Source organism: Camelina sativa, chromosome 1, assembly GCF_030686135.1.
Source record: "Camelina sativa cultivar CO46 ecotype springtype chromosome 1, ASM3068613v1".
Classification (NCBI taxonomy): Eukaryota; Viridiplantae; Streptophyta; class Magnoliopsida; order Brassicales; family Brassicaceae; genus Camelina; species Camelina sativa.
The window spans coordinates 14,314,083-14,325,772 of record NC_141880.1 but is presented as its reverse complement, the minus strand read 5'-3'; the positions used below and the strand labels follow the sequence as shown (position 1 = coordinate 14,325,772).

At 38.5% G+C, this 11,690-nt stretch overlaps 2 protein-coding genes across 2 annotated transcripts; both read left to right on the top strand.

Moving 5' to 3' along the window:
- Positions 1–89: 89 nt before the first annotated feature.
- On the top strand, positions 90–6,331 carry LOC147949920 (transportin-1-like). The gene is made up of 20 exons (XM_087511358.1): positions 90–164; positions 265–309; positions 418–537; positions 614–727; positions 824–922; positions 1,011–1,133; positions 1,469–1,543; positions 1,655–1,729; positions 2,015–2,125; positions 2,219–2,302; positions 2,452–2,559; positions 2,697–2,798; positions 2,959–3,021; positions 3,109–3,183; positions 3,270–3,341; positions 5,380–5,504; positions 5,592–5,643; positions 5,727–5,795; positions 5,904–5,963; positions 6,083–6,331. The coding sequence occupies exons 1-20, from the start codon at positions 90–92 to the stop codon at positions 6,164–6,166; spliced, it is 1,731 nt and encodes a 576-aa protein (XP_087367484.1). The 3' UTR covers positions 6,167–6,331.
- LOC147949921 (transportin-1-like) lies at positions 3,426–5,143 on the top strand. Its single transcript, XM_087463246.1, has 8 exons — positions 3,426–3,568; positions 3,680–3,731; positions 3,821–3,889; positions 4,009–4,119; positions 4,212–4,516; positions 4,656–4,757; positions 4,918–4,980; positions 5,073–5,143. Exons 1-5 carry the CDS (start codon positions 3,426–3,428, stop codon positions 4,314–4,316), a joined length of 480 nt encoding a protein of 159 aa, XP_087319372.1. The 3' UTR covers positions 4,317–4,516; positions 4,656–4,757; positions 4,918–4,980; positions 5,073–5,143.
- Positions 6,332–11,690: the final 5,359 nt, after the last annotated feature.

Genomic DNA, 11,690 nt, shown 5'->3' with positions numbered 1-11,690 from the left:
TATATTTATTAGTCACGTTTTGTGTATTTTCAGTGGCATCTCCGAAACTCATGGAATACAAGTCGCAATGGATAAGAGAGCAAAAAGAAATGATTCTTAATCTATGCCGTCGTCGTCAGCTACAAGTAGAGGACTTTAAGGAGTTATTGCCTCATCTAATTCCAGTACAATGATACTTCTCCTTTTCTTCGAAGTATATTTTTTTGGCACTTAATCTTTTTTGTTGTTAGTCTGACACTATAATTTCATTTCGATTTGTAATAGAGGTTTCTCTCGGTCATGGCTTATAGAGATAACGATGTGTACGAGGTTTCTTTTTCGCCAATATTATATGTTTAATGACGTTGTGTATTAATGAGACTATTAAGTTAAACGATTCAAATATAAAATAAATAATTCTTTAATGACTAATTCTAGGTACATGATGATGACTCGTCTAACGTACGGAGTCTAAGAAATGGCGGTGCAAAAACATTTCACATGCTATCTCATGTATTTGGGAATATTATGGTTCAAACACTCACGCCAATTATTGTGGTAAATATTATTTCTCTCGGTGGTATCTTGAACTGAAAACAATTGGTTTGGTTAGTCCTGTTCTTCCAAACTGCAGACGAAATTATCAAGATCTGATGATGAGACGTGGAAAGAAAGGGAAGCTATTGTTTTTGCTCTTGGAATCATTGCTGAAGGCTGCGTTCCTTATTTTTACCCTCACTTGCCTGAGGCAAGTTCGTATATGATTTTAACTCTCATCTCATATATCCGAGTTTTCTGCTTAAATTAAATTTCATTGATATGCTAGTGCCTTGTTGATCTGCAGGTTGTAGCCATCCTCCTTCCTCTTTTGGATGATAAATTCCCTCTCATTCGACGCATATCGTGTTGGACACTTTCTCGATATGGCATATATCATCTTAAGGTATGATTTTAACAATATCTTCATGCTTAAGTACTGTTTAAAACAATCTTTAGATGATTTGCTACTTTTTTTTTTTCTTTTCTTGTAGGGAAGTGATCGTAAGAGTTATGAACAGTTTAAGAAAGTTCTTGCCGGTCTTCTTCGCAAACTCTTGGATAATAACAAGCGGGTCGAGAAGGCCGCCTGTTCAGCTTTTACAACTCTTGTAAAGGTAACTCGGTTCGCAATGTTTGTTTTTTTTTTTTTTTTTTTAAATAAAGTTGAGCTTGCATTGAACCTCCATTAGTCCATAACTACAGTTACTTGAGACTCCAACTCCACAAGTTTCCTCACATACCAAATGGTAGAGGGGAAAAGTATTTATAATTATAGCCAACCTTATCCTTCTTTAAGAAACTTTGACCGTTATAAAAGGAAAAGAAAAAAACTTTGACCATTGGGCCGAATGAAAATTCCATTATGATTTAAAATTAAAAGCATGTTTAATCTTGATCATGTGATTGTGGTTGAGAACTTGAGAAAAGTGATTTTTCTATGAACCTGTAGGATGCTGGTGTAGACTTGGTGCAATACCTGGAGGTAATGCTAGAACATATTATATGCGCTTTTGGAACGTCTAAGGTAAATAAATCCTCTTGAGCTTCACTGCTTTGCCCCACTAAATCTTTGTGGTAGCTATATATTATCAGTTTCCAAACAACTGTTTCTTTATGGTTACCTATCATACTACAGAGGGAGAACATCAGAATTGTTTATGATGCAATTAGAACACTGCCAATGGTTGTTCGAGAAGAGCTGATAACTAAGGTAAAATGGTTTGGTTTTTGTAAGGTTGATATGCTCTTGTCAATTGAGTAACTCCTACCGTTCCTAGATCGTACATCGATTTTATATGTTTTATAAAAAACTGATTTTAGTTTTTCTATGCACATTTTATTAATAAATCTTTAACTTCGAAAATAAATATTAATCGAAATATCTGAATTTACTGAATTAGTAGTTCATAGTTATTAGAATTTGTTTAACTGAATGAAAAAGATGCAAAAACAGCTCTTTCATAATTTTCTCATGTATTTTCTACCTACTATGCAGCCTGGTTATCTTGAGATTATGATTTCCTCACTGGTTGCAAAATGGGAACAACTTTCAAAGTCAGATAAAGATCTATACCCAATGTCAGAATGCTTTTTATCAATTTCTCAGGTAATGGACGAGTTCATGATCTTGCCGGGAAATTATAATAATTTGCAACATGGAGTACTCTTTATTTCTAACATATTCTGTTTCGATTTCAAGGCTTTAGGTGCCAGATTCATTCCATTTGCCCAGGCTGTTTTCAAGAGATGCATACGAATCATGGAAAAGCAAAGACTAACTAAGGTGTTATTATTATTATTATGATTGATAAAGTATCTGGCTGATGTTCCATGTAGAATCAATTTTTTTTTTTTTTTTTTTTTTTTCAAACTATACCGCACAGTTTTGTTTTGTTTTATCCCTTGATCAAAACTTGTTTCTCTTGTTTGTAGGTTGGTCTTGCTGCTGCTGGGGTTCAGTATGATAAGGGGATTATCGTTTGGTCTCTTGATTTTCTTTATGACCTTGCTGAAGGGCTTGGGAGTGGGATAGGGTCACTGGTACTCCATTTTCTTTATGTCGTGCTCACATTGTTTAATTTGTACTCATAAGACCACACTTGTTGGATAACACATATAATTATGGTCAATGTTGGTTAATTTTAATATTTTTTATAACCAGATATATTCTTATACAGGTTGAACAAAGTAATTTAAGAGTTATGCTTCTTGGCTATTGCTTGGATAATGCTTCTGATGTCAGAGAAAAAGCTTTTGCCCTTATGGGAGTTCTTGCAAGAGTAAGAAGCAAAATACAAAGTCGTTTATATATATATATTTTCATTTAACATAACTAATTAAAAGGAAGTTATGTGAGATTATATTTTATATATTTTGACTCTCTTTTGCTATATGTTATATATTAGTGTGTGTCATAATGCTTTTTGCGGTCACTGATAGGTATACCCGGTCTATATACAACCCAACCTACGTGAGTTCCTCGAAATCACAAGCAAGCAACTGGTTGGTACTTGGTATCCAATTTACTGTTACTATACCTATTATTTTAATTTCTTCAATTGTATTGAAATGTATCTATGTTCTGAATAGAGAGCAAACGTTATTAGAGAAAATGTTAATGTCGCGACTAATGCTTGTTGGGCCATTGGAGAATTAGCTGTCAAGGTAATACCAAATACTATTTATGCTAATTATGTTTGAAGTTTCTGGTTAGGAACAATCTTGTGAACTATAGGAACTCAATCTTTCAGGTTTGTCACGAAGTCTCACCATTCGTGACCAGTGTTGTCTCTTCCCTAAGCTTGATTCTTCAACATGGAGAGGTGATTATAGCTACCAACTTAAATACTTAAGATTCTCTTGGCAATGTCTATGTTTATAAGTATAAGCTGCAGTATGTGACGAGTATGGCTAATTGTAAGGTGTGGGACGATAAGGCACTAATTGAGAACAGTGCAATTACCCTTGGGAGACTAGCATGGGTTTGTCCAGAACTCGTGGCGCCTCAAATGGAGTCTTACTTTGAGCCATGGTGCATGTCATTTTCAATGTTAGTGAGCCTTTTTGTCTTGGATTTGAAGTGTTAAGATTCCTTTGTTTTTCTTCTTGTATATCATTTGAGTAAATGTCCCTATTTTTATTTATCATACTATCTTTTCAGGATCGATGATCCCTATAAAAAAGAAGAAACATTTAGAGGGTTATGTGCAATGGTATTTTTCTCTCTACTCGTTGATTTGTGTTGTGCTTGTAACATGTAAATCAAGTTTGAGCTTTACAAAAGTGTACTGGAATAATTCAGGTTATAATGAATCCATTAGGAGTTGGCAGCTCACTTTTTTTCATATGTCAAGCCATTACGAGTTGGCACGTAAGTGAGTAGAAAACTAAGGGAGTACTTGAGAAGTTTATATATATTTTTTAATTTTACGTACGTACTATTGGTTATATATATTTTGCTACCCTATATAACATGCATCCCTTATGCAGCCTTGTTATCTAGAGAATCTGATGTCCCCACTCATTTCAAAGTTGCAACAACTTTCAATATCAGACAAAGATATATTCCCATTGCTAAAATGCTTCGGATCCATTGCTCAGGTTCCGACAAGTCCACCTTGACGGAATATTTAGACTGTTTTTGTAGCATAAACTCTTTATGTCTAACATATTAATGTGTTTCAATGTTTCAGGCTTTAGGTGTCCGATTCGCTCCATTTGCTCAGCATCTTTTACAGAGATGCATGGATATCATTCAAATCCAACAGCTGGCCAAGGTTTCTCAGTCACAGGCTTGATCGATTTATAATAATTTAATTCAATATTTCATCATAACTGCCGCAATGTTGTTGTTTTTTCGTGTAATCAAAACTTGCTTCTGTTGTTTGTAGGTTGGTTTTGCTCTTGCTGGGCTCAGTATGATAAAGAGTTTATCATTCATTCACTTGATTTTCTTTATGACCTTGCTGGAGGGCTTAAGAGTGAAATAGAGTCACTGGTATTCACTTTTTGTTGTTGTTGTACTCATAAGTCCTCACTTAGTGGATAACTCATTTAGTTGCTCTGGTCATATTTGTTAGTATTGATCAGTTAGTTTTTACTAACCGATATATATTTGCTTCATGACTCTTATGCAGGTTTCACAAAGTAATTTATGAGATATGCTTATCAAGTATTGCATGGATGAAGCTGCTGATGTCAGGGAAAAAGCTTTTGCCCTAATGGGCGCTCTTGCAAGAGTACGTAATTAAGTTGCAAAATACAAAGTCGTTTATACATATTTTCATTTAAAGTAAACAACAAGGGATATATGTTATGTGAGGTTATATGTTATAAATTTGACTCTCCTTTGCTAGTTATATTACTGTAGTAAAGCGTTTATCCACAATGTACTGACAGGTATTGCCGGTCTATCTACAACCCCGCCTGGGTGAGTTCCTCGAAATTGCAAGCCAGCAACTGGTTGGTAGCCAAGTTTTACTGCTACAATAACGGCTAATATCTTCAACTACTTTATTTAAATTTAAGTATATGTATATATATTTTTTGTACAGATCAGGGAAAACGTTAATAGAGAAAACCTTTATGTCACGACTAATGCTTGTTGGGCCATTGGAGAATTAGCTGTCAAGGTAATACTTAAATACTGTTTCTGTTATTGAAGTTAAAGTTTCTGGTTATTAAGAGGAGACTCGTGACTGATGTAAAGTCAATGTTTCAGGTTCGTGAAGAAGTGTCACCAATTGTGGAGAACGTTGTCTCTTCCCTTGGCTGGATTCCTCGACTTGGAGAGGTAACTCTACACAGTTATAAATTTAAGACTCTCTTGGCCATGTCTAAATTTTATTTTCTTGTGAACAGGGTGTCAATAAGGCACTAGCTGAGATCAGTGCAATTACACTTGGGAGACTAGCATGGATTCGTCCAGACCTAGTCGCACCGCGCATGGAGCACTTCGTGGAACCATGGTGCAAGAAATTGTCAAAGTTAGTGAACCTTCGTTTTTAAGGGAAATGTTCACACTCCTATATTTTGCTCCATAGAACAATTTTTATCGTACTTTTATTTATCAGGTTATATGATGGCACTAAGAAAGAAGATGCATTTAGAGGGTTATGTGCTGCGGTATCTTCCTCTCTACTCTTTTAGTTTGTGTTTAAAACATGTAAAACATGTTTGATTTTTACAAGTGGTCTGCACAAATTCAGGTTAAACTGAATCCATCAGGAGTTGCTAACTCAGGTCATTTCATATGTGAAGCCATTGCGAGTTGGCACGTAAGTTAACAGAAAACTAACCATGACCCTTCGAGTTAATTTTAAATGTTTGGAATAATTGGTTGATGATATATACATAACTGACAATCTTTTCTTTATATATTACAGGAAATAAAAAGTGAGGACTTACAGAAAGAAGTTTCCCAAGTGTTGAACGTCTTTAAGAATGTAGGATATGAGTATTTTGAAATTTAGTGTTTAAAAATTTCAGGCACTTGCTCATGATGTACATTAGAAGTAATTTTATGTCAATTGGCTAATGTCTTTGATTTAATCTTTGGGTTCAGATGCTGGGAAGAAGTTCATGGGAGAAATACATCTCTTCTCTGGATCCTCTTGTAAAGGAAAGGCTTGCGAGATATAATGTGTAAAATTTGATTGAACATACACTGGTTAGTTAGAGAGATATGCTCTAGCTTATTATGTTCATTGCAAACAAGAATTAGATATATTGACAAAGTTTGACCAAAAAATTTGGTTGAAAAAATTTGGGCAAAATTTGGAGCAAATCAGTATTAAAATTTAGCATTTTTTCCATTTATGAATTGCACTACAATTTGTATTAATGTTTTTATTATGTTTTGTATGTTTAAAAATTAATTAAATGCAATATTTTCTAATTTTATAAATTCTTAAATGTTTACACATTTATACAACTTATATTCTATTTACAATTTTTTAATTTTAAAAAACAATATTTTCAAAAATATGAGACCCAAAATTAGAACCTACCATTGGAGGATTAAATTTTTCCTAAGAGATCAAAGGTTCTTATATTCAAAACCATTCACAATTAATTCATAAAATGATCAAACAATATTTAACAACCCCAAATTAAGAGACCACCAATAATCTTGCTCTAATGTCTTCTTCTCTCATCAACATTTAACATGCATGATATCAATGAAGGTTATGTTCGAGTTGTGATCTAACGATCAAACTAATTTTCTTTAATATTTCATCTAATTCTTAAGCTATATACTTCAAAAGAGAGAAGAGAAGAAGAAAGAGAGTCAAGCAAAAAACGGCAGACTATATATATTAGGGTTTAGATCTTTGGATACTAATGCTGTGATACCATGTAAGTCAAGCCACACATTTTATTATGAAAATTATTTACAATATATATATATATATGTATATATAGCCACACCACAACATACCAGCAGTTTCCATCTCTGCCGCCGTTGTCCCCAGTCAACAGCGACGGTCTCACGGCTACCTAGGTCGATCTGTAGTCAAGTACTCAAGTCCTTCACATCATCCCTAGGACATTTGTGTCTACCTGACTAGTGTCATTCCAGATCCAAGTTGATCTCATCTTCAAAAATTTCAAAAGACTTCTTCAAAGCTATGCTTCCTTACATTCACAACATCATATATGGTTTTGCAAGGGCAATCCACATGGATTGTAAACCGAGCAGTAAACACAAGCTCAATAAGTTGTAGAAATTTGTTATCGATTCAAGAGCTAAATCCATCAGTTTGTTTAACAGAATTGATAACTTTCGTAAGGAATAAGTTAGGGTCTCCTTAGTAGGAATCGAGTCTAGGGTTCTTGAGTGCCAAAAAAGTGTTGTTTTGCCAGAGTCTTTCCTCCTCCTCTTTATACAGGGGAAACCTAACTTATGATATGTAGAATTTCCTTCTCAGTTTAAGGAAACACTCCATTTATCTTGATGTGGCGAATATCTTATGTATATTTAGCTTGGCTCTTCCCTTCCTCTCTAAGTTGACGGCTAGATCAGTCAACTACATGAGGGGTTATCCCTAATCGGAATTTTCTTGACCTATATGCTTTATGGGCTGGGCCTCTTGCTAGAAGAATTTGTTATGTGGTGGCGGCGGAGCGGCAGCCAGTGGCTGTGGATGTGGGGGTCCATTCTCGTTATATTAGCATGCTGATAAAGATGGGCCGTATTGGTACCGAGCGGTTTTCGGGAGGTACATATCCTACCTTTGCGGATGCGTGGAGGACGAGTGTGGAACTGATATGTCTATATTTTGTCTCTTCTTAGCATATATTTATCATGCATTTAGTTAGGATAACTCATTGTTTTGTATCATTTTCTAGTCTTTTCTATACACTTTGCATGTCTAGGTAGCTCTTGCATCATTCTTGCATACATTGTGCATTTCGGAGTATTTCAGGTATCTAGGAGATGTTGGAAGCGCATTCGCTCGAGCCACACCTTCCAGACATATCACTCGAGCCATTCTCAAGTCACCAGTCGGGAACGCATCAATCGAGCCATTCTCAAGGCACCAGTCGGGAACACATCACTCGAGCCATTCTCAAGTCACCAGTCGAGAACGCATCACTCGAGCCATTCTCAAGTCAACAGTCGGGAACGCATCACTCGACCCATCCGCTGCACAACACTCTCGGAACCCTATCTCAAGCCAATTTCACAACATTCTCGGAACCCTCTCTCGAGCCAATCTCACAACACTCCCGGAACTGTCTCTCAAGCCAATCTCACAACCCCGTTCGGCCGTTCCACTCGAGTGAGAATTATCTTTTGACGTCTACATCAAAGTTGTAGGGAATTGAGTCATCTTTCCAACGCCGTTTATTTCAAGCCAATCGGAGGTGTCGTTCAAGAGTTATTATCGTTTTAGTGGATGCGTATACACCCAGCTCGAGCCACTTTCACCGACCATGCTCGAGCCACTTTCAACAACCACACTCGAGCCACTTTCACTCACACCATTCTAGCCACTTTCATATACTAATCGAGGACTGGACGCACACCGACTCGTTCGCACATGTCAGAAAGACATTCCGTCTTACACGCTTCAGGAGATTCCCAAACCGACTCTTCACCTTGTCGTTTTAAGTTTTAGGGATTTACATGTTTTTACTATAAATACGTTTTGTTAAGTCTTGGCTGGAGACATCCTATCTTTTATCTCATTTTCGTTTTTGTTTTTAAGGTTAGCCTAGCCACCTAAAAACGTTCTCAGACTTGTAATCCGACATCTCCGAGTTTATTCAGTTTTTGCAATTGATTTCTTCTCAAAAGTTGTTCATCTTATTTTTATCTACCTAATAATGCTTGTTTCAATGTTTTCTGTGTTTGCATCTTGGATAATGATTTTCGGATCTGAGTAGTGTAGTAGTCCTTGAGGATGGGATAGACTAGGTGGAGGATCTTAGGATGTAGAGTGTTTAAGCTTTGATTTTTATGATTCCCTTCTGGACTAGTGTTAGAAATGCTAGTTTTTCTCTGATCAATTGGAACTATGTTCGAGACATTTCCACACCCAAAAGGTGTTTGATGAAATGTCTGACCAGCTAGTGCCAGAGACTGACGTTCCTAGCCTAAGAGATTAGTTGTCTAGGATGTTAGTTGACATGAACGAACTTGTTTGTCATGCCTGCTCAACCATGTTTCTCTAGCGAGAGCTGGGTATGGAAGTGGTTGAGTCTGAGTAGCTTTTGCCAAGAGATTGGATTAGCTAAGTTGTGATGTTCGTTGTCGAAGGATAGATTGCTTGTGGCATGTTAAACACTTTGTAGACTAGGAGACTTCACTGACATCAATTACTCCCATCCTTAGGACCTCTTTCTTTCTAAATTTTATTACATTCCTGAGACTGTTTCATTTCTTGCCTTTTAGTTCATGCTTAGACTCGTTTTTGTTTTTATTCATTTACGCTTCCTGTCATGCATTTTCGTTTCTAGTCCTAGAACACATTTCCGTTTTGCATTTTCATCATTCTAGGATTGTTAGATAAAAACACTCTCTTTGAATTGTCTTGACTTGTGAAATCTTGATTGCATCTTGAGTGACTAGCAACATCCCATTTGGATTGACACCTTAAGTACTACAACTGCATAAGGTTAATTGAACCTGCTAGGACATACAAAAATCCTAGTATCAGGAACGTAACTTCCATACTCTGAGATGTCTTGAGGGGTTTTGGGTGGACATTGGGGTCCACTATTTGACTGGTGATGCTTAGTTGTGGTGGAGTTCTGTGGCAGCCAGGAGAGTTCAAAGGGAGATGTCTTGGGCTGACTTCGTCTTGGAGTTCAACCGCAAGTATTTCCATAGGGAGGCACTGGATAGGTTGGAGGTGCAGTTCCTTCAGCTAGCTCAGGGGACTCGGTCAGTGCGGGAGCTTGACTTGGAGTTCAGTCGACTTCTGAGATACGGGGGTCGAGATATGGAGTCTGAGGAGGCTCAGATAAGGAGGTTTTTGAGGGCCCTATGTGATAACTTGAGGGTTCACTGTAGCGGGCGGAGTTATGCTTTGCGTGCAGAGCTGGTTGAGACTGCAGCAGGGATTGAGGAGGATATCCAGACACAGTCAGTGGCGGCTAGCCCAGAAGTTCAGCCTAGTAACGCTCATCCACAGGGAGGTTCTAGCACGGGCGGCAAGGCTGCGCAGGGAAGCAAGAGGAGGTGGGAGGCTAGGCAGACGTCGAGTGGTGCGGGTTGCTTCAAGTGTGGGAGCAAGTATCACAAGTTTGCTAGCTGTCCTAAGAGGAGTGCCCCGTCGACAGCGGATCGTGTATGCTACTATTGCAGGGAGCAAGTGCACATCAAGCCCTATTGTCCCAAGTTGCAGCCAGTAGCAGTGGCAGCGTTGCAGCAGGTGAAGCTGGGAAGGCAGCAGGTGGCATGGATTGAGCAGGTGCCACGAGTTTACACGACTGCAGAGACTGGTGGAACCAGTGCCGGGGCGATCACAAGTATAATTTCTGGTATTGTACCTTTGTGAATTCTTAGTAAGTTAAGATTTTATGTTGCCCTGTGATAAAGTGTTAGGTTCTCAACACATGAGGTTTGTTTAGGGACCTTGTTTGTGGGAGGGTTTAAGTCCCATGTTATGTTTGATTATGAAGCTACTCATAGCTTCATTACCCCAAAGTGTACAGAGAGTGCGGGTATCGTGGGAGATCCCGGAGAGCGTGCATGAGTTGTCAGAGTTGCTGGAGGCAAGTTCCTGAGGGTCATTGGTCGAGCGAGGGATATCAATATTCAGATCGCAGGAGAGTCTTGGCCTGCGGATTTGCTTATCAGCCCAGTGGAGTTGTATGACGTTATCTTGGGGATGGACTGGTTGCATCGGCATATGGTTCATCTGGATTGTCATCGGGGTAGAGTGGAGTTTGAGCGCTCAGGAGGGAAGTTGATTTTTCAGGGGATTAGACCAACTTCGGGGAGTCTCGTGATCACGGCCATTCAGGCTGGGAAGATGATCGAGAAGGGCCGTGAGACTTATTTGGTTACTATATCGATGCCAGAGTCAGTGGGGAAGTTTACGGTTAGCGGTATTCAGGTAGTGGAGGAGTTTGAGGATGTGTTCCAGTCATTGCAGGGATTACCACCTTCTCGGTCTAATTCTTTTACGATTGAACTGGAACCAGGGATGACACCGTTATCCAAGGCTCCTTATAGGATGGCTCTAGCAGAGATGGCAGAGCTGAAGAAGCAGGTTGAGGATTTGTTGAGCAAGGGATTCATTCGTCCTAGTGTATCACCGTGGGGAGCGCCGGTGTTATTCGTTAAGAAGAAGGATGGGAGTTTCCGCTTGTGTATTGATTACAGAGGTCTCAACCGAGTCACTGTGAAAAACAAGTACCCTCTTCCGAGGATCGATGAGTTGTTGGATCAGTTGAGAGGTGCTACGTGGTTCTCCAAGATAGATTTGGCATCGGGTTACCATCATATCCTGATAGATGAGGCGGATGTGAGGAAGACTGCTTTCAGGACGAGGTATGGGCATTATGAGTTTGTGGTGATGACGTTTGGGTTGACTAACGCGCCAGCAACGTTTATGAGATTGATGAACAGCGTGTTTCAGGAGTTTCTGGACGTGTCTGTCATCATTTTCATCGACGACATCCTGGTTTATACTAAGAGTCCTGAATAGCATGCAATG